This window comes from Trichomycterus rosablanca, chromosome 12, assembly GCF_030014385.1.
Source record: "Trichomycterus rosablanca isolate fTriRos1 chromosome 12, fTriRos1.hap1, whole genome shotgun sequence".
NCBI classification, from domain to species: domain Eukaryota; kingdom Metazoa; phylum Chordata; class Actinopteri; order Siluriformes; family Trichomycteridae; genus Trichomycterus; species Trichomycterus rosablanca.
This window is the reverse complement of record NC_085999.1, coordinates 28,279,773-28,303,597: the sequence shown is the minus strand read 5'-3', so window position 1 is coordinate 28,303,597 and position 23,825 is coordinate 28,279,773. Positions and strand designations below refer to the sequence as shown.

General features: G+C 39.6%; 1 protein-coding gene across 1 annotated transcript in view; it reads right to left on the bottom strand.

Moving 5' to 3' along the window:
- dnah7 (dynein, axonemal, heavy chain 7) overlaps positions 1-23,480 on the bottom strand; it is a 190,681-nt gene extending 167,201 nt beyond the window's left edge. Inside the window, exons 1-12 of the mRNA XM_063005568.1 lie at positions 23,393-23,480; positions 15,690-15,761; positions 15,491-15,587; positions 12,987-13,122; positions 11,351-11,438; positions 9,636-9,816; positions 8,502-8,574; positions 6,183-6,308; positions 5,355-5,474; positions 3,767-3,950; positions 2,599-2,778; positions 849-1,121 (exon numbers count right to left, since the gene is read on the bottom strand). Coding sequence (XP_062861638.1) covers positions 849-1,121; positions 2,599-2,778; positions 3,767-3,950; positions 5,355-5,474; positions 6,183-6,308; positions 8,502-8,574; positions 9,636-9,816; positions 11,351-11,438; positions 12,987-13,122; positions 15,491-15,587; positions 15,690-15,761; positions 23,393-23,404 — 1,542 coding nt within the window. The 5' untranslated portion in view covers positions 23,405-23,480. The remainder of the gene's footprint in view (positions 1-848; positions 1,122-2,598; positions 2,779-3,766; positions 3,951-5,354; positions 5,475-6,182; positions 6,309-8,501; positions 8,575-9,635; positions 9,817-11,350; positions 11,439-12,986; positions 13,123-15,490; positions 15,588-15,689; positions 15,762-23,392) is intronic.
- Between the last annotated feature and the right edge of the window lie 345 nt (positions 23,481-23,825).

Sequence of the window (23,825 nt, the reverse complement as noted above, 5' to 3'; positions counted from 1 at the left end):
AATGTTTTTTGCTACATTTCAAATCCTTTACTTTTTAAAAGCTCTGAAACAAAAGCATGAAATACGTAAACAGGTACAAAAAAACACAAATAAGCAAAACTATACGTTTTTATAATTTAAACAGGCTAATACACCGACCAGGCATAACATTATGAAGTGCAGCAAGTGAACATTTTATCCTAAAAGTTGATGTGTTAGAAGCAGGAAAAATGGGCAAGCATGAGGATTTGAGCGAGTTTGACAAGGGCCAAATTGTGATGGCTAGACGACTGGGTCAGAGCATCTCCAAAACTGCAGCTCTTGTGGGGTGTTCCCGGTCTGCAGAGGTCAGTATCTATCAAAAGTGGTCCAAGGAAGGAACAGTGGTAAACCGGCGACAGGGTCATGGACGGCCAAGGCTCATTGATGCACGTGGGGAGCGAAAGCTGGCCCGTGTGGTCTGATCCAACAGACGAGCTACTGTAGCTCAAATTGCTGAAGAAGTTCATGCTGGTTCTGATAGAAAGATGTCAGAATACACAGTGTGTCACAGTTGCAGGGATGTTTTGGCAGCAAAAGGGGGACCAACACAATATTAGGAAGGTGGTCATAATGTTATGCCTGATCGGTGTATGTGTGGTGTAATTTAAATTAATCTAACAAATTTAAAGCGTTAATTAAATCTTAGAATACAAAAGCTTAATGTTGTGGCCTTTTAGGATTAGATTTGAATTCCGCCTTTGTACTGCATCTGATTTACAAAATTAATTAAATAAAAAATTCACACAAACAATAATTAAAATAAGACTTTGGCCTGAATTCAAAAAGTTCTCCCTTAACAAAAAATGTAAAATTACACTTTAACTAACCTTGGTAAGATCATACTGGATCTCATTAGCAAGCTGTTGGTAACGTAACACCTCTATCATTATCTCCTGAAAAGAGTGCTGGTCACACAGGAAGTGATCTACGTCCTGCTCAGCCTGCTGTGATACCAGCGGTGCATATTTGTCATAGAGGCGCACATGCTCAATTGGACCAGCGCTTTCTTCGCGTATTACATGATGAATTTCTGCCTTCTGTGCTTCAAGGATCTCGGGCAGGATGACTGGGTTTAGGACACCACCGTTCTCTGTGCCAGGCTAAAACAGACAGTGGAAAAAGAAGATAATGAATGTGGGGTGCTTTGTTGCTAATAACAGTTTGATTTGTTCTTGGATGGCCATGAAATTGCCCATAGAATTTTGTGCATGTACACAGTTAATAAACAGCCATTTGTCAACAGTATCATCCTGTTATTCTCAAAAACCAATTTCTGTTGTAAAATCAGTTGTAGCTGTAATTTAACAGCCGTTATTCTGAAAATAAAAACAGCATTTTACTGTTAAACTAATGCATTGTGAAGAACATGTGACTTAATGTGGTATTGTTTACCAGATAATAGTGGTTTAACATACAATATGGTAACCCGTGATGAGAAACAAATGTCTTCATACTTCTAAAATTGATGAGAAATGATAGATTAGATAGATAGATAGATAGATAGATAGATAGATAGATAGATAGATAGATAGATAGATAGATAGATAGATAGATAGATAGATAGATAGATAGATAGATAGATAACATTAAAACCACCTCCTTGTTTCTACACTCACTGTCCATTTTATCAGCTCCACTTACCATATAGGAGCACTTTGTAGTTCTACAGTTACTGACTGTAGTCCATCTGTTTCTCTGCATGATTTGTTAGCCCCCTTTCATGCTGTTCTTCAATGGTCAGGACTCTTCCAGGACCACTACAGAGCAGATATTATTTAGGTGGTGGATCATTCTCAGCACTGCAGTGACACTGACATGGTGGTGGTGTGTTAGTGTGTGTTGTGCTGGTATGAGTGGATCAGACACAGCAGCGCTGCTGGAGTTTTTAAACACCTCACTGTCACTGCTGGACTGAGAATAGTCCAACCAAAAATATCCAGCCAACAGCACCACATGAAACAGCATCCTGTGACCACTGATGAAGGTCTAGAAGATGACCAACTCAAACAGCAGCAATAGATGAGCGATCGTCTCTGACTTCACATCTACAAGGTGGACCAGCTAGGTAGGAGTGTCTAATAGAGTGGACAGTGAGTGGACACGGTGTTTAAAAACTCCAGCAGCGCTGCTGTGTTTGATCCACTCATACCAGCACAACACACACTAACACACCACCACCATGTTGTGACTGCAGTGCTGAGAATGATCCACCACCTAAATAATACCTGCTCTGTGGTGGTCCTGTGGGGGTCCTGACCAATGAAGAACAAGGTGAACGCAGGTTAAAAAAGTATGTAGAGAAACAGATGGACTACAGTCAGTAATTGCAGAACTACAAAGTGCTTCTATATGGTAAGTGGAGCTGATAAAATGGACAGTGAGTGTAGAAACAAGGAGGTGGTTTTAATGTTATGGCTGATCGGTATACATTGTCATATCATTTTAGCTTAAATATAACATGCTAGATGAAATAAAAGAACAATAATGAGATTGTGAATGTGACAAAAAGTGATGTAATACATCCTGCCTTGTTTTTAAATCAATACATTAAAAGTACAGAACCAGGCAGAACCTTACCCATTCCGAGTAAAGTTTCGTCTCCACTCGAGGCACTGAGCTGATGGATTTTAACATCATGTCATACACGTTCAGCAAGATGACCTCAAATTCTTTGAAATCCGGCTCAAACTTGATCTCGTTCTGCTCCAGGGTCAGTCGAAGAACGAAGCCTGGATGCTCAAAGGCTCTGACCGAACACTTTAGAGAAAGATGAATTGAATTACACGGCTGAATAAAGCTACTAAATTCAAAAAGTACTGAGATTAAAAATGCTCTGACCCAAAAGCTTGGACTTTCAGAGTAACTACTGTATTAAGCAAAAGCTAATTTGTCGTTTTGTCTAAAGGAATATATATTATATATATAAATATATATAGCAGCTATAGCAGCTATGGTTTAGTGTATTGTTCAACATGTAAACAACTCAATTAACTTAAAAATGCTGGCAAAAAGAATTTGTCTGTATTATCTGGTACTGATTCTTTAATATTATTAATTGAATGTGAACTAATTAGCTACATTTACATTGTAATGACCATATTACAGTACAACAGCTAGGCTGAACTAATAAATGCTATGCGTAGACAGTGGAACCTCGATATAATGGACTAAAAGGGGGGAGCACTGGTCCATAAAATGTCCGAAAGCACATCACTAATGTCCACAAAAGTGCTAAACACGCACATAGTACATGCACATAAACAGTACATTTCAGTAAATTTCATCTACCTTGTGTTTTTTTTTTTGCCGTGATCGTATAGTGGGGACTGAGTCTAAAGCACTGCTGATGGCTACTAGAGCAGTGCTGGTGCATAACTAGGCACTGGAGCTTGTAAAAATAAAGCATAAAACACAGAAAAAAAGGCAAGAACAAAGCGAGCCTCCTGACAAAATAAAGCCTATCTCTCATAGAGGACAATTGCTGAACTATTGGTCTTGGTACACTTTTCGCAGGAATTTTAAACAATCTTCTAGATTTTGTCTGTTAAATCCAAAATCCGTTAAATGGAGGTCCATTAAATCGAGGTGCCACTGTACTGGTATACTTGCTAAAATTGTTGCTATTCAAATGGAGTGTCCTGTAAGTAATTAGACAGACCTGATAAACAGACCTGGTTTCTGCTTGGTTTAATTGGTGGATGAAACGATTTGTAATTCTTCTGCATAATAACTGTGATTGTCTTACTGGGTCCTGAGATATCAGCCTTGTGTAGTCATGGATGGAGTCCAGGGCCAGACTCTGAAGCTGAGAAGTCATTAGAGCAGCCACACAGTTGAAGAAAGACAGCAGTCGAACTGGATTGGTGTTGCTGGGTAGTAGTTTGTGCTTGCTCCCTTGGTAGTAGATGACTTGCACATCGGGAAACCACCTGTTTCATTCAAAACAAGCTTCATTTTTTATTTTGCAGTGGTTTGTCCTGTTATTCACCTTCCTGGGCTTGATCACCAGTGCAACAGCTTTGTGCCTTCTAATTCCGATTGTAAAAATTGCCATCATGCATATAGTCATCTTAGTTATTAATAATAGAAATACTAATCACAACAGACACAACACATTCTCAGTGAGATTGAATGTAGAGAAAATGCAAATCTACCACCTTTTTAGTAACAACTAATGGATGAATCATATAAGATGAAACTATGTGGCTACAAGTATGTAAACACCTGACCAATAAGCTTGTTGTACATTATGTTGGAGTTTCCCTCCCCTCCCTCTTCATGGCATAACAGTCTCTACTTTTCTCACTAAGGCTTTCAACAAGATTTTGGAGTTTCTAGGGGAACACTGTTGCTGTTTAGTTACAAGAAACATTAATGAGGTCAAATACTGATGTTGGACATGAAGGTCTGGCTTGCGATTGATGTTACCATTAATCTTCAACCTGTTTACCGGGTTGACATCTGGACATCATGCAAGCACATGGAGTTCCTCCACACGTTAACATTTATAGCATTTAGCAGGGGCGGCACGGTGGCTCGGTGGGTAGCACTGTCGCCTCACAGCAACAAGGTCCTGGGTTCGATCCCCAGACGGGGCAGTCCAGGTCCTTTATGCCTTTCTGTGCAGAGTTTGCATGTTCTCCCCGTGTCTGCGTGGGTTTCCTCCGGGAGCTCTGGTTTCCTCCCACAGTCCAAAAACATGCAGTCAGGTTAACTGAAGACACTGAATTGCCCTATAGGTGAATGGGTGTGTATGTGTGTGTGTGTTTGCCCTGCGATGGACTGGCGCCTCCAGGGTGTTACTGTGTGCCTTGCGCCCATTGAAAAGCTGGGATAAGTTCCAGCACCCGCCCCCACGACCCTAATTGGATAAGCGGTTAAGAGTGAGAATTTAGCAGACACTTTACAGTAATACAATTTAAACAACCGAGGGTTAAGGTCCTTGCACAGAAGCCAAACAGTGGCATCTTGGCAGTGGTGGGGCTCAAACCAGCAACCTTTTGATTCTAGTCCAGTACTTTAACCACTGACCTGTCCACAAAAAAAACTTGTCTACCCAAGTCTTTATGGACCTCAATTTGTTCACAGAGGCACTTCAGAGTCGTGGTATATCAGGATATGACCTTTCCCTTAATATTTAGTATTGCTTTACACAATTTTGTGTGACTTGTACCTGCATGAAAACATGACTTTTAAGGAACTACCACATTCATTCATTCATTCATTCATTCTTACAACCAATTCATCCTCAACAGGATCATGATGGGTTTGATTCACTGAGCAAAAGAACTACCACATTGAGGAATCTAAAAAGCAGCTGCACTATGTCTTACTTTTTCATAAGAACGTCTTTGGCATATTCGATGTGTTTGTTGACCAACTGCTGAAAGACTGACAGCTCCATGGACTCCTCCCTCGTGTGGAACTCTGTCACATCAACAAGCCGTAAATTCCTATACAAGAAGATATTGAGCTTAAGAATAACAACAGAGGCACTGCCTGGATTGTACTGTTCAGCACCTGATGCTTCAATAGTACAATGAAAAAGCCCCCTTAGATACTCAATTAACCAAACTGAATTAATATTTGGGTTTAATTAAACTAGGTACACTTAGGCTTAATTACTGCTAGTCCAGGTGAACCTAAATACAACCACAAATCAAAAAAAGTTGAATATGTTGAAAGATTGGCTGTATATTAACAAATTAAATGATGTCTGTAACTGCACCTTTAGGATCCCCCCTTTTTATTTTTTGTTCTGTTAGATGTTTTATATTCTTATTTTTTTTAATAATTATATTCTATTTTCTTTTTTATATATTTTTTTAGATTTTATATCTTAATTTTTATTCTTTCCTACCTCATTGTAATGTCATTGTGTGATGTTTGTAATAATTGTAATTGCTGCTGCTACACCGCAATTTCCCTTCGGGGATCAATAAAGTAAATCAATCAAAATCAAAATCAATCCATTTGCACCAGACAAGCATATCTTGGGTTTAATGACAACAATCTGCAATCAAATAAAAGTCAAAATGCATTACCCATACTGTCCCAGCTTTTTCTGATTTGGGATTGTACAACATTTCCAGCATGTATAGTAAAGCTAAAAGATCATAACAAGCAGCACACTATGCCTCATTAAAACCTTCATCACTCACTTAAAGGACGCGTGCCATAGGTCCAGCACAGACAGCATGGTGGGGTTAATGGCATGAAGATGCTCGAACATCTTCTTTCGTGCTTGATAGAATGATTTCTTCCATGGCTTTGGCACAACCTCCATCCTGAAAGACATTTTTAGGTAGAGCTTCTCATTTTTTAATGGGTTCATATTAGGGCTGTCACACGATTAAAAATTTTAATCGAGATTAATCGCGATTAAAGAACAAAATTAATCTCGATTAAAATTTTTCATCGTGTGACAGCCCTAAATATATATGTATTCATCTTAATTAATCGCAAACTAATAATTAAGCAAAATTTGAACAGTTATGCACATTATTATTACCAATAAAACATTCATAAAATATGATAGAATTATTAAATCTAAATTCATTGTAGAAAGGACATTATCTGACAAAAGTGAGGATCTTTTCCTGTTCATGACCCTGACACTGAAAACAGGTGCACCAATCATAATGTTTTGATCTAATATAAGGCATCAATAATGCATCAAAACACAGATATGATTATTTCATAGATCTATTAAGAAAACCCTTTAATACTGTGTTTGTTCAGAAAGAATACTGGGAAATAATGTTCTAAATTACCATTTAAACATCTATAAATACCTGAAACAGTCAAGTTAGCAGACGTTATCTATAAGTAATTGACTGTAGCTATATAAAAAAAAGTGTTAATTAAAACAGTCCATGTAAACGCTTAGTCCATATAAATATCAGATACGAATGTGTTTTTAGAAAACTACAAACATCACAAATATAAATCATGTTTATAACCATGTGATAGAATAAGCTGAATAAACTGTAGAGATGAAACATCACGCAGAGTTTCACTTTTTACCGGAGGGGGAGGAGGCAGAGCTACACGGTTTTGATGGACAGCTCTAGCAGCCAATGGAGATACTCGTTACAAAGCTTGCGTGATTTCATTCATCTTTTCATCAACACGTAAAAAAAGTGAAAACCGCTAAAAGTAGTTTATCATCGGACAGTTCATGTGCTTTACATCCTAATTCATCTGAAATACAGATAATTAGCACAGAGACACACATGTATATGCCAAATAAAAATAGTTAGATAAAATTTTTTAATCTTGATTAATTTTTTTAATCGCGATTACGACGTTAACGACAGCCCTAGTTCATATAAATGAAGCCATATTTAATATTATTAATTCATAAACTCACCCCAAGTATAAAATAAAATGTTTACTAGAAGTCTTATTGTATCACAGTGTCACATGTCATAGCCAAGTCAAAAATTTCATTCACAGGATCACAGTATTAGTAGCAATGTCCGGGCATATACACAGACATGACTGGCTATGTCTGAGGAAGGGGGGTTTCAGGGTTTTTCTTGCCTTGTACCCAGTGTTTTATGGTAAAACTGGTCCCACCATAATTCTGACCAGGATAAAAAGGTCGATGTAAATCAAATAAAAATTAAAATAACTGCTATCAGCTTGAATTTGTTACATAAATTGCCACAATAATCCCATAAATGATACATGATGGTTTGATATCATTTGAAAGCATAGAGCAGGGTTTTATTTATTTTAATAGTATATTTCTATTTTTTTTTTTTTACTTATTTTACCTTACTAAATTATTTTATTTACAAAAAAAACCTTTTTAAACTGAAAATCAGTTTTTTTTATTAATTTTCTCTATCATTTATTTGTTGTATTATTTTAATTACATGGTTTGATTAATTTTACGGTGATTAGATGTCTAATAAACAATTAAGTTTATTGTTTATTTCCTTTGCTTTATCATGGTCAGGGTGTGCCAGGTCCGGTTCCGCTGGGAAACACTTGGTGCAAGGCAAGGCAGGAATACCCTGAACAGGGAATCAATCTTTTACAGGGCTTCAGCCATCAACTCTGGCCATCAGACATAACCGATCATGTCAGTATAAATGCCTGGCTGTCTGATAACACAGCTAACCACTGTGAATCATCCTGGTCTGCATACCTGACCTGCCACAGTTTTACGCCAGATGCCCTTCCTATCAGGGCTTATGTGTGTGTAGATGTCCTACTGGCATACTACATAGCACCAATGAGATTCGAACCCCGGGTTCCTGGATCTCAACAGTAGTAAGCTAGTGTGTTTTAATGCTGTGCCACCCAAGTGCCTGAAACTAAATATATATGTGTAAAAAGATGTTTTTTAAATAATGTATGTCCATACTGAGAGCAGGAAAGACAAGAATGCTTCAATAATATAAACCAGATCTTAAACACAAGTTAAGGAATTATTTTTAGATCTTAAAAACATGTTCAGTTAGACTCACTCTTGTCTATGAGGGGGCAGATCTTTCACCTTTTCTTCTTCATTATCTCTCGGGTCACGAAGCACAAAATCCACTTCAAAAGCAAGCAGGAGAAAATCAAAGCTGTTACTGTGGCCTATTCACATATCATTTCTTTTTTAGCTTAATTGTAGATAAGAGTACTCTCATTCATTACAGTTCTCCAGGTGTTTCATTACTTGTTCCTTTCAAATAAAATTCATTAAAAACAGCAGACTGGACTGAGATTTTAGCATTAATTAAATCATTTTAAAATGCTAATAATATTTCAGTAGGGCTACTTTGGCTGTTGTAACAACAACACATCTAAAACAATCGATACATTTTAGCAATAACTAGACAAACACCATCTACACAATCTGATACGCTGGTTCACTGATTATTTTTCAAGCTTATACAATTACTGACTGTAGCCCATCTGTAGCTCTGTACACTTTGTCATGCCTCCGTACCTCATTTATCAATTAAATCGTACTTCCATAACACCCCCGCTGACCAGATGATGTTTGTGTGGTTCTGCAATGCAATGACACTAACATGATAATGACGTGTTTGTTATATTGGTGCAGCAGTGTTGTTGGGATTTTTAAATCCTGTTCATTAGGAACACATACTCCTACACAGACTGTACACCTACAACCAGTCATCTAAGCAACTAGGAATCTCGCCTCTACAGAGAAGTTAACTTGTGCTTTAAGCAAGTCATGAAATATTTCCCCCCTTTCACTTCTAGAAAACCTGAACTAGCCTGGAGCGAAGTACTACCTTCCTCCCATATGCCTGTAATTAGGCTATGTACACTGATTAATAGAGGAGAGAATTTTATTATTCCCATAACAAAGAGCAGGCTGTCTTAAACTCCTGGCTCTTTTTAAAGCAGTTTGCCCTGCATACAGGCTCAATATGTGTGCAGGTAGAAAGCTCTTCTGTACTAACCTATTAAAGCTCTATACCAGGGGTCACCAACCTTTTTGAAACTGAGAGCTACTTCAAGAGTACTGAGTAATACGAACGGCTACTTGTTTTATACAAACGTCCTGAATAACAAAGTTGCACGGTTCACCTTTAATGATATTATTATTATTATTAATATATAACATCTGTATGTTAGTATACCTATGGCTTTCTTTACACTGAGAAGATAATCATCCCTCATCTCATCTGAGAGAAGCTCAATGCTTCTGCTTAATCTCTGCAGGTGATTCGGCACCAGACGCAGAACATTCTCCAGCCAGGAATCTTCCATAGTGGCGACGTGCTCTACGTCAATCCCATTTCTGATGTAGTAGTAATATCTCTGGGGAAAACAAAGAACAGCACATGTGAAAGTCATCTCCAGGATCAAAGAATCAAACAGTAAGAGAGATTCACTGTCATGTGACTCATCACATAATGCAATTTGCCAGTATTTTACATTAAGCCATGTAGTGGGTTGTATGTAGAACCTATTATAAGTATGTTTGTTTTTTATCTTTGTCTTTTTCTGACTGTATGTTTACAATTAGATATATAACCTGGTTGTGTGTGATTGAAAAAAAATGATTCTTAGACATATAGCCATCCAAAAATATAGACACCCTAATCTTAGCTCTCCTAACGACCGGCCAGGCACCTACATGCAGACATGATTGGCCAATCACTTCTGCAATTACTATTTCTGCTGGCTGGCTGATGGCGTCTACACAGAGATGGGAGATAATAGAGGTCAGTGTGTGACTCTCTGTACGCTATACTGATCCTTGTGTGCTGGTATAAAGAAGCGTTTGGCAATGTCGGAGGGGGAGTGTTTTAAATAGGTCATTATTCGGCTAGAGTAGGGGTCAGCAGCATTAGAGGAAAATGTAACTGGGTAATTGGATACAACTAGATTGGGAGAAAAAAGGGAAAATGCATAAAAAGAATAGAATTAAAAAATTAAACATGCCTCATTATGCATTAACGCAGTAATTATGCATTAAAATGTGTAAAACTATGACTTTGTGCTCTGTAGATGATGTATGAACTTATTCATAAGTTATAATTAACAAAACGTGGAATTTAACCATGAATCTTGTGATTTCTTTAATATTTGTTCATGTATTGTAAAAGAGGGCCTTCCCTAGCTGTGTGTTAATATTCAAATAAGCTAAATGTAGTATTTAACAACAGCTCATTGTAAAACCATCCATGTCCTCACTTGGATCACAAAGCAAAGGCAAAATCACATAACAGTAAGTTTTAGCAGGGTTATGTGCAATAGATAGATAGATTCTTTATTGATCCTTTGCATGAAATTTCTTTGTTACAGCAGCTCAGATAACAGTCAACAACAACTTCTTGTATACATACAACATTAACTTACAGTGCAAAAACAAGCAATAAGATAAAAATGTACAGTATGGTACTATATACATGTAAACTTTTTATGGTGCATGCATAGCATACAGAAGTAAGTATTTCTTATAAATGATTTATTTGAATTATTGTGAACTGTTAAACAGTCTGATAGCAGTTATAAGAAAGGATTTTCTGTAACGTTCAGTCCTGCATTTAGGAGGAATCAGTCTGTGACTGAAGGTGCTCTGTCGAAACACCTCCAGGGAGTGAAGTGGGTGTGAATGGTTTTTGATAATTGAGTTAAGCTTTGTGAGCATTCTTAACTCTGCTACCTGCTGAACTGAGTCCTGTTCAGACCCCACTATGGAGCTGGCCTTTTTGATCTGTTTGTTTATTCGGTTTGTGTCCATTGTTCTAGCACTCTCACCCCAGCAAACCACTCCAAAGAAAAGAGCACTGGCCACCACCGACTGATAAAAGGTAGTGATAAAATACTACTTAGATCAGCTACTTACCAGCATATCTTGCTCAGATGGAGTAAGTGAACGACATGCCAGTGGTGAGATTTCATCTGTACGTTTTCCAGTGGCAGGATCCTGCTGCCTTTGATGATAAAATAATACATAGTAAGACATAACTGATAAAAAATCTGTCACAGTATTGGGTCACAGATGTCAGGTGATCAAGTGCTCACATCTGTTTACATCACAGCAGCCCAAAATGTAATCTTTTCTTTGTACAGCTTAAAGAAGATATCATGGACAACTTTGATAATGTGCTTTTTAATGTCCTTAAAAGGAATTGGTTTTTAAATCCTCAAGTAAAATTTTATACAGAAAAAGACAACCTGAGTAAACATCAAGTACCGTTTTCTATTTTATTTATGCATTTTTTCCCGATTTAGCGTAGTCAGTTTGTCTTCGCTGCTGGGGGATCCCTGATTACAGTCGAGGTGGGTATATTGCTGCTCACCCCTTCTCCGACCCGCGCGCTGCCCTTAGCAGAACCCATTTTCACCTATGCACTCAGCACAGGCGCCTCTCTATCTGCTTACACAGCGTTTGAAGACCCCACCCACATAGTCCGGTCATCCCGCCCCCTAGCAGAACCAAGTCTGCTGCAAGCACTGCCAATCATACTCGCTAGGTGGCGCCCAGCTGACCGGTGGCAACGCCGAGTTTCGAACCGAGGAGTTCAGAATCTCGGTGCTGGTGTGCTAGCGGAATATCCCGCTGTGCCACCTGAGCGCCCCAAGTACTGTTTTTAACGGTCGTTTTATTTCATCAAGAAAAACAGGTTATTTGAGACAAACTAGCCCTGTGTTGGGGAAAAAGTAATCCCCCCTCCCACTCAATTTAATAAACAGTTTGATTGAATTACACTAGACACACTCAGGCTTGGTTACTTCCATCATTAACATAAACCCTTCCAGCATTGTAAAGTCACTAAAAGGTCTTAACAAGCAGTACAGTTTGCAGTGGTTTACTAAGTAAAGTAATGGTTACTAAGTCATTTCTAAGGCTCCACTGAACCACAGTGAGAGCCTATATCTCTGTATAGAGAAAACTTGTAAAAGTGGTGATTCCTTAAAATGTTTGGCTTATCCAGAAAGTCACAAAAGAAACTTCACATGAGCATTTATGATCCCACCATTAGAAACAGACTGTGTGAAAATGTTATCCATGGGTGAATTGCAGGGCAAAAAGCACTGCCAACCAAGGGGAATGTGAAGGCTCATCTTACAAACATAAATTAAAGCTTAAGTGCAACTGGATGATGCAAGAAGACAATTGGCCTACACCTTTGGTCCATATCTGTGAGGAGACTGACATGTCTGCATGGGTTTACATGCCTTTTGCTAAGTGTTTCTGGGGCACCCAAGAACCAGCAGAAATACAGCAGTTAGTAAAGAAGAATAAATAAATAATTCCTGCTTGAGTGTGTATTTCTTAGTGTTATTTATGACCCATAGGGAGCAACATTTATGTAAATTCTCCAATTACTAACAGATCTCTTATTTCGGGAAACAATTATCATAACAAAAATGTTCTTCCTGCGTGTGTTAATGAGCGAAACAAACCATAAAATTTGTACTAATTACTAATTAGTGCTGAGTTATGGGTGAGATAGTTTGAATAAAAAAACACTTACATAATAATGCTGACAAGAGAGCTGCGAAACTGCTGGAGCTCCTTTTTAGGTTTCACCTTGCTGCGTTGTTTAGAGGACTCTGACAAAAACGTGCCATCTTTGTTTGAGCTGCGCCACACAGTCCCTCTGAGGGTATCTGCTTGAGAGAATAAAAATGTTCATTTGCAGTGTATGAAGTACTCAGTTTACTTTTTTGAGGATAATATTTATGAATTAATAAACAGTTGTTATGCAGGGAAAGTCCCATATTGAAAATTTCAAAAAAACACCAGACATTTTAACCAGTCAGTTTACCCTAAGGCCAATATGCACTATATAGCCAAAATTGTGTGGCGCCCCCTCCTAATTAGTGAGTTTGGATATTTTAGAAACACCCCATGCTAACAGATAAAAAATCCTTGTGACATGGTTTGGCATGGAGAAACTTTAGCAACGTGCACAGAGCCCTAAACATCTTATCTGAAACATCAGTATCTGACCTCACAGTTGCTCTTTTGACTGAGCGGGCACAGATGAACAGACAGACAAACACTCATAGACTTTGTGGAAGATCCCAGAACAGCAGGAGCTGATTTAGTTGCAGTAATAGAACGGGGGCTTATATTTATGTTATTTAAATTATATATTATTTATGTTATTTATATTTATAGTTTTGGAGGGCGGCACGGTAGCTAAGTGGGTAGCCTCACAGCAATAAGGTCCTGGGTTCGATCCCCAGGTGGGCCGGTCCAATTGCCTTTCTGTGCGGAGATTGCATGTACTCCCCGTGTCCGCGTGGGTTTCCTCCGGGTGCTCGGTTTCCTCCCACAGTCCAAAAACATGTAGCCAAGGCTAATTGGAGACACTGAATTGTCCTATAGGTACATAGCCGCTAGGATGCATAAACCAGTGCTATGTAGTGCCGGTCCCAAGCCCTGATAAATAGGGAGGGTTGTGTCAGGAGGGGCATCCGGCGTAAAAACTGTGCCAAATCAATAATGCGGATCACGATCCGCCGGCGACCCCTAACGGGAGCAGCCGAGGAAAAAGAGATAGAGATATTTTATGATTAGGGCCCAACATTTCACAGCAGCCATTAAATGAATGATAGAATAAATGGAAGTTACAATACCCAGCATAGCCTACATTAGTGATTGAATGTAAACCTAAAACATCTCAAAGACGAAAATTCCTGTCTGTGTTTTGACACCTTCCGCCCCACCGCCCCCTGCATCCACATAATCGGTTGAGAGTTCTACCCGAGTTGTGTTTTTAGCTGCTTTAAACTTCAACATTTTGGGAATTTTGACTAAGCGGTTGCTAACTGAATTGCCGTAGGATGGCTAGGACCGCCTCATAGTGCAAATGAACTGTGAGGCGGTAAATGTGAGGCACTTGAATGCTACACAAATTAAAAACATTAAATCGCTAAACACAAACCATACATTTTGAATTTCACAGCAAATTGCATACTACACAGGAAATGGCTCATAGGTAGGGCTTTAAGTATGATGTGCAATAAAATTATGGTCGGGTGTCAACTTACTTCTGGCCATATACTGTATGGCATAGTTACCTTTAAAAAGTAACTTAGTTACTTTATTGATTACTTGATTTTAAAAGTAACTTAGTTACTTTATTGATTACTTGATTTTAAAAGTAACTAAGTTAGATTACAAGTTACTTTATTAGTTACATTCAGCAGCTGCCGTAATGCAACTGGAGCTGCGTAGGCGATTGAAGCGGAATAAGAAACAAGAAAGACGCGGAAAGTCCTCTGTTCACAAGTGTAAGTAAGATAAATAAAATAACATTTTTAAAGACAAATAAATAACAAAAAGACGATAAATATCCAAAATTTTGGCGAGTGGGGTTTGTAATGAGTCTGTAACTATGGTGATATTACGTCATCACGTCCCCACGTGTAGTACGTAGCGGTGTTGTGTGCATACTGCACACTTCTGTACTGAAAGTATGTACTTGTTTACCGGCAGAGTAGTGCATACTTCCTCCAATCTAGTGCATACTCTGTAAGTATGCGATTCCGGACGCAGCGCGTGACTTAATTGTCGCATAGGCCAGACGTCACTCACCGAGTTGCAAAAATAGTAACGCGCAGTAACTTGGATAAGTAACTTTAATCTGATTACTGGATTGGAAATAGTAACTCGTTAGATTACTCGTTACTGAAAAATGTGGTCAGATTAGAGTGGTCCATGTCCAAAAAAATACTTTTTGCCCCAAACAAAATATGCACCATCACTAATGCTGGTTAAAATAGGGTGCTCGGGTGGAGTATCAGTGTTTTGGGGTTTGAATCTTAGCAGTCTACACAGCCATGATTGCTAAATCTGGTGGGGAATGGCTGAACAGCTGGTCCCACGCCCAGATAAAATAATGAGGGTTGGTTAGAAACTGTATTTGGCATAAAACTGTGCCAAGTCAGGTATGTGAATAAGGAAGATCTACTGTGGCAAGTTTATGCTGGTTAAAATATGACAAATTGTAAATACATTGTTACATACTGGAAATTCCACTTGACACTCCTTCACCGGCGGTTTCTGTTCTGGCCTGCAGTACAAAGGCTGGGGTGGCATCCTGCCACTGAGGCTTCACTCTAACCTGGAAATGACAAAAATGAACAGCAGGTATCAAACATCCATATTTAATCACTGATACCACCAGGGAAATAATCACTGGATCATAATGTTATTCATCTTTCACCTTGGGTAGCTGTGGTAAAAGATATGCAGAGCTTTCTGAGATTGACGGGAGGTTTTTACTTCCAGATGCTCCCTGTGGTAAAAATAATCATTACATTAACACACATACAAACACTGAGATGTTTAATTAATACTACACTATATTGCCAAAAGTATTCGCCTGCCTTCACACGCATATGAACTTGAGTTCATCCTGAAAAACGTACCATATAGAAGCACTTTGTAGCTCTACAATTACTGACTGTAGTCCATCTGTTTCTCTACATACTTTTTAACCTGCTTTCACCCTGTTCTTCAATGGTCAGGACCCCCCACAGGACCAACCAAAAACATCCAGCCAACAGCGCCCCGTGGGCAGCGTCCTGTGACCACTGATGCAGTGACAGTGAGGTGTTTAAAAACTCCAGCAGCGCTGCTGTGTCTGATCCACTCATACCAGCACAACACACACTAACACACCACCACCGTGTCAGTGTCACTGCAGTGCTGGAATGATCCACCACCCAAATAATACCTGCTCTGTGGTGGTCCTGTGGAGGGTCCTGACCATTGAAGAACAGGGTGAAAGCAGGTTTAAAAGTATGTAGAGAAACAGATGGACTACAGTCAGTAATTGTAGAACTACAAAGTGCTTCTACATGGTAAGTTTTTCAGGATGAACCCAAGTTCATATGCATGTGAAGGCAGGTGAGCGAATACTTTTGGCAATATAGTGTATGTGAGTGTACATTGATACCTTGAAACTCAACGTCAATTGATTTTGGGAGTGGTGTTGAGTTTAAAGGGTGTTGAGTTTCAAGGTAAGGATGTTTGGAAACCCGTTTTCCATGGTCCCATGGAACTGCACATATTTTAGATTAATGTAAAATAATGGGGTTGTTTTTGACACTTATACACAGTAAATAACACAAATATAATATAAAAACACTGAAATACAACAAAAAAACAGACAAATAAAATACATAAAAGGAGTACATGATATTAAAAAATAATAATAATAAATCTTCCATGCAGGGTAAAACTAGATTGCTGTTAAAATACACTGCAACAATAAATCTTGATATTTGAGTCTGGCATTTAAGTCAAACCCACAGATCCGAAGTGTTATTTTGCTCATTTGAAAGTTCCAATTCTCTAAAGGTCCTGTTAATAACTCAGTTTGCACTTTTCCAGGTGTTCCCATTTTCCCATGTGTTTTTACACTTGCAAACCTTCAGTAAATTGCCACCTTGGTGTGTATGATGTATTCAAGAAGCATACTCTTACCCACCAAGTCATATCTGCTCATTTTCATTCTGAGTTGCACCCACACAAGAGCTTCTGCGTGGGAATATCCCGATAAGGGGAATAAGCTGACAACCCAGCAGCCCAAGATAGACCCTCATGGGACCAGCAGCAACATTTATGTATTTAAGAGATGTGGAAATGAAGTCGCAGGGCCCAGGACGACATAGAACGGTGTTATCTGGAGGCTTGGTGTAGCCGAGCGTAAGATCAGTGGCCACCTAAAGCTTAAATAAAATGCCTAGAGAAAGGGTCACCAATAGGATCAATTCAGTTCTGACCACAAAGCATATACATAAAAAGGTGGCACAGTGGCTCGTTGGGTAGCACTGTCGCCTCACAGTGAGAAGGTCCTGGGTTTAATATATTAAGGTTATATTAATATATTAGGTTTGCATGCTCTCTTCATGTCTGTTGTGTCCAAAATAAAAATGGGAGCTCAGATTTCCTCACGCAGTCCTAAGACATGCAAGGTGAATTGGAGATCTGCCAGGACTAGGGCTGTCGCGGTGAAAGAATTTCCCCTTGCGGTATTCAGCGTGGCTGAACACCGCGGTATACGGTAATATATTTTTTTTTTTTTGAAAATTACTTAATTTATCTGGATTTTAGAGCTATATAATAAAGCAATAAGCCACGAGAGGCCGTACGTTACTGTGATTTTAGCACGGGGATGACGTTTTTGCCACGACGCGAAGCGGAAGTGCCTAAAACTTCTTTCCCCGTGCTAAAATCGTAACAGTAACGTACGGTCTCGAGTGGCTTATTGCTTTTATAAAACGGCGGTCAACATAAAATACAATAAATACAACAATGTTTAATCATAAATGTATTTATTGTGTATAAACTTACAATAAAGCATTCTTCCGCGACGCAAGGTAATCCGATTAACAGTGTTGCTAGGCAACGTGAGGGCGAAAATAACATTAACTTTCTCTATTCTGTGGCGTATTAATATGGAATGATGTGAGGTGGTCCTAGGTGTGCGTTTATCGGGGATTTTACAACGGCTTCGAACGCGGCTCAGCCAATCAGATTTTAGGACCGGAACTATCCGTTTTATAAACAAGCTTTATTGTTAGGCTACGATTCAGTATACAGGTCCTTCTCAAAAAATTAGCATATTGTGATAAAGTTCATTATTTTCCATAATGTAATGATAAAAATTAAACTTTCATATATTTTAGATTCATTGCACACCAACTGAAATATTTCAGGTCTTTTATTGTTTTAATACTGATGATTTTGGCATACAGCTCATGAAAACCCAAAATTCCTATCTCAAAAAATTAGCATATCATGAAAAGGTTCTCTAAACGAGCTATTAACCTAATCATCTGAATCAACGAATTAACTCTAAACACCTGCAAAAGATTCCTGAGGCTTTTAAAAACTCCCAGCCTGGTTCATTACTCAAAACTGCAATCATGGGTAAGACTGCCGACCTGACTGCTGTCCAGAAGGCCATCATTGACACCCTCAAGCAAGAGGGTAAGACACAGAAATAAATTTCTGAACGAATAGGCTGTTCCCAGAGTGCTGTATCAAGGCACCTCAGTGGGAAGTCTGTGGGAAGGAAAAAGTGTGGCAGAAAACGCTGCACAACGAGAAGAGGTGACCGGACCCTGAGGAAGATTGTGGAGAAGGGCCGATTCCAGACCTTGGGGGACCTGCGGAAGCAGTGGACTGAGTCTGGAGTAGAAACATCCAGAGCCACCGTGCACAGGCGTGTGCAGGAAATGGGCTACAGGTGCCGCATTCCCCAGGTCAAGCCACTTTTGAACCAGAAACAGCAGCACTGGACTGTTGCTCAGTGGTCCAAAGTACTGTTTTCGGATTAAAGCAAATTTTGCATGTCATTCGGAAATCAAGGTGCCAGAGTCTGGAGGAAGACTGGGGAGAAGGAAATGCCAAAATGCCTGAAGTCCAGTGTCAAGTACCCACAGTCAGTGATGGTCTGGGGTGCCATGTCAGCTGCTGGTGTTGGTCCACTGTGTTTTATCAAGGGCAGGGTCAATGCAGCTAGCTATCAGGAGATTTTGGAGCACTTCATGCTTCCATCTGCTGAAAAGCTTTATGGAGATGAAGATTTCATTTTTCAGCACGACCTGGCACCTGCTCACAGTGCCAAAACCACTGGTGAATGGTTTACTGACCATGGTATTACTGTGCTCAATTGGCCTGCCAACTCTCCTGACCTGAACCCCATAGAGAATCTGTGGGATATTGTGAAGAGAAAGTTGAGAGACACAAGACCCAACACTCTGGATGAGCTTAAGGCCGCTATCGAAGCATCCTGGGCCTCCATAACACCTCAGCAGTGCCACAGGCTGATTGCCTCCATGCCACGCCGCATTGAAGCAGTCATTTCTGCAAAAGGATTCCCGACCAAGTATTGAGTGCATAACTGAACATAATTATTTGAAGGTTGACTTTTTTTGTATTAAAAACACTTTTCTTTTATTGGTCGGATGAAATATGCTAATGTTTTGAGATAGGAATTTTGGGTTTTCATGAGCTGTATGCCAAAATCATCAGTATTAAAACAATAAAAGACCTGAAATATTTCAGTTGGTGTGCAATGAATCTAAAATATATGAAAGTTTAATTTTTATCATTACATTATGGAAAATAATGAACTTTATCACAATATGCTAATTTTTTGAGAAGGACCTGTATTATTGCTTTATAATGACAAAGATGAGACAGCTTTAAGACCAATGAAATGCGTGTTTATTGTAAAATCAGAACAGAGCAGGGATGCGCGTCTTTTCTCTACTGAAAAAGGTTTAAATTTAGCTTCTAGCCTAGGCTAGATATACACTGTGAAATGAAAAAAAAGTGTTTAGGCTAAATATTTTAAATGCACATCTAATCAAAAAAAATAAAATAAAAAAATTGAATAAAGAATAAAGTCTGTAAGACATTAAACCTGCGTTATCATGCGCGCTAAAAAACCAACATGTTCACCTGATGTGGTTCCAGAGAGGATCTGAGTGGGGTAGCGATGTTCCCGATGGCACTAAAACTCTCTCTGATGGTGCTCGTTACACTAATACACACGTACTGTACCTGCATGCGACTTTACAGAGCAGAGCAAATCTAGCCTGGTTATTAATGCACCACTATTAACCATCTATTTAGTAGGTATAATTAACATAACAATATATACTACATTTCAAGTTATTATTTGTTTCAATACATTTTTATTCAACGAAAAAATACATTTAAATCATTCCAGCAAGCCAGCAAGAGAATATTTGCAGGCTGCAATGCCATATTAACCGTCATTAAGTGCTTTAGTACGCCAAGGCTGTTTGATTATAGTCTAAATTACAAGTATTTATTGAGCGTGATCTCAATTTGATCATTAATAAACTTGCCTATAATTCCTGTTGCCATTGTTTCAATTTTAAAACACAAACTCTGACACTCAGCAGCAACGCATGCGAACAGGTTGCGGGAAAATCACTTAGCTAATTTTCATTATGAACTCATTTAACATTTATTACGCCCGAATGTAAGCGTAAAAAAAAAACGTGCGGTTGCTTGGCATGCCCTGCGGTTGGCTGATCTATAGTGCGGTATTTCAAAATTGCGGTTAGCTCGCGACAGCCCTAGCCAGGACAGTGTTTGACATTGAACTTGAACTGATGTCTCATGTGTAACCTGTAACTTCCTGTCATGCCATAAATGTAACCAAAGTGTAAAACAGGACATTAAAATCCTAATTAATGAACAAATAAATACTGATACATTTAATAATCTTGCAGAATGCATTATTTTAATCCCATTACGTGCTGCTTAGCCAAGTAAAGAAACAAGCAAAGTCGCAAAAGTCGAGGATGATGAAATTGCAAGATCAAAACTAAGGTTGGGCAATCAAACAATATTAAAGAAGTTATTAAATAAAAGCAGAAATAAAAAGCATCACTGCAAGGCAAACATTTTCCTTTTTCTGTCCACATGACCTTGCACAAAGCAGAGTTTGTCTGACCAGTCGTCCTTCTTCCAATGCTCGGACATTCAATTTAATTTAGATTTAGATTTTCAGCATTTAGAAGACGCTTTTATCCAAAGCGACTTATAGTACTGTGACAGTATATTGTCTAAGCAATTTAGGGTTAAGGGTCTTGCTCAAGGGCCCAACAGTGGTAACCTGGCTATTGTGGGGCTTGAACCAGTGACCGCTAGGCTACAACTGCTCTGACAGGTCTGCATGTCCATTGTAGCTTTTGAGTTGGACGGTGGACTTGGGCACTCTGTCTGGCATGCAACTGTGCAGCCCCAAACACAGCAGGATTTGATGCATTGTGTATTGTGACACATTCACCTCATCACCAAGATTAAAATGATCTGCAATTTGAGCCACACTAGTTTTTCTGTTGGTCCAAACAAGACACCATAGCCTTTATAGTTTTGGTTGCCCCAGAACATGTCAGCGGTTGGTGGTCGTCCCTACTTACACCATTGTCAGTGGGTCTTTGTTGCTCAGCTTGTGCGCCTCAACATGATCTATGGGCGGCACAGTGGCTTGTTGGGTAGCACTGTCACCTCATAGCAAGAAGGTCCTGGGTTCGATTCCCTAGATGGAGCGGTTCGGGTACTTTCTGTGTGGAGTTTGCATGTTCTCCTCGTGTCTGCGTGGGTTTCCTCCAAAAGCTCTGGTTTCATCCCACAGTCCAAAGACGTGCAAGTGAGGTGAATTGAAGATACAAAATTGTCCATGATGGCACCCAGGTGATGCAGCGGGATATTCCGCTAGCACACCAGCACCGAGTTTCTTTTTTTTTATTCTTTTTATTTTACCCCTTTTTCTCCCACTTTTAGCGCATCCAATTTCTACCCGTCAATCATCCTCTCACTAATGCTGGTCCCTGCTCCTGATTGGGGAGGACGAGGCTGCTCCACGCCCCCTCCGAAACGTGCACGGCAATCGAACATCTTATCACCTACACTTGACGAGCGCAGCGCGGTACGGCGCTGTGCGCAGAGGGCCACACCCCCTACCGCACTCCTTCCCCGTCTCCGTGCAGGCGCCACCAACCAGCCAGAAGAGGTCGTAATCGCACTAGTCTGAGAGAGAGTCCGGCTTTTAGTCCCGCCCCCTATCTGAACAACCCGCCAATCGTTGTTCATGTAGCCACTCAGCCTTCAGCCGGCAGAGGCAGAGCTGGATTCGATACGATGTATTCGAGATCCAGCTCTGGTTGCAGCGTGTGTTTTTACCGCTGCGCCACCTGAGCGGCCAGCACCGAGTTTCTTAAGTCCTCGGTTTGGTCAGCTGGGTGCCATCTAGCGGGCATAATTGGCAGTGCCTGCAGCGGATACTAATTGGCCAAAGTATCTGCAGGGTGGGGGCCGGACTACAGCTGCGTCCGAAATCGCATACTTAGAGAGTACGTACTAGATTGGAGGAAGTATGCACTACTCTGCCGGTAAAAAAGTACATACTTTCAGTACAGAAGTGTGCAGTATGCACACAACACCGCTCTGTACTACATCCGCCATCTTACCAACGTCAAGTGATGACGTGGGGACGTGATGATGTAATATCACCATAGTTACAGACTCAATACAAACACCACTCACCAAAATTTTGGATATTTATCGTCTTTTTGTTATTTATTCGTCTTTAAAAAATTTTATTTATTTATCTTACTTACACTTGTAAACAGAGGACTCAGAGGGCCGCTATCTTTCTTGTTTCTTATTACGCTTCGATCGCCTACGCAGCTCCAGTTGCATTATGGGATACAATTGTGCATCGCTTGCATACTCAAACATGGCTGCCCAATAAGTAGGTCATCCGGGTACTTCTCGCGTACCTCTTTGTGTATACTATGTATTCGGACATACTAACCGCTCTCGCGTCCTCATTTCGCGTACTATTGAGTATGGAAGTATGCGATTCCGGACGCAGCCTATGTGTGGGTGGGTGGGTCTATATACGCTGTGTAAGGACCCTGATTGGCTGTGCACGTGTCGGAAGAGGCGTGTACAGCGACGTGCTCTCCTCGGATGTAATCTGGTATCTCTCAGCAGCGGAAGACAAAAATTAAAAATTGTCCATGACTGAAATTGAACTGATGAATCTTGTGTAACCAGTAATTACCTGTCCTGCTATTAATGTAAGCAAGGTGTGTAAAACCTGACGTTAAAATCCTAATAAATAAATATAAATAATGTAATTTATAAGTAAATACCATTAGCCCAGCATTTAATAACCCTAGAATCCCTGACCCTCAAATGCACAATTGTTAAAAAATGAACTTTTTGAGGGGTGGTTTTAATATTTTCACTTTAACTGTACAGTGAGAAAAATAATGTAGTAAAATGTGTTTTAATGTAAGTATTTTTATTAATTTGAAGTTATTTCTCAGTCAGAGGTGAAATGAAGCAGAAGTGATTTATTCTTACCTTAGTGTCCATGTAGCCGTTATCGAATGCTAGTGTAGCACTAGCGCTAAGCTAACCAGCATAATGTTAATAACTTTACTAGTAAAATAACTGTTATTAGTTACTTATTCCAACTTCCACTAGCTGAAGCTAAAGCTGTAAATAAATCCTGTATTTATATATGTGAGTAAGTAAGTGTGTGTGTATGCGGTCTTAATAACTCAGTTGTTTGTTTGTATTGTAACAATCTGAACTGAACTGTCTACACTAGCGTATCAGCACCACTTTCTCCAAGTTGTCGTTGCTAAGGCCGTTACCAAGGAGACGTAGTGCCTCGCGGAACGAGTTCTGATTGGTCGAGCCGTTGCTAAGCCGGGCACTAGGAGAACACGCTCTTGTTGGACAATAACAAAGTCTCTTGGCATTCGCTTGCATGCTCTGGGTCGCGGTGGAC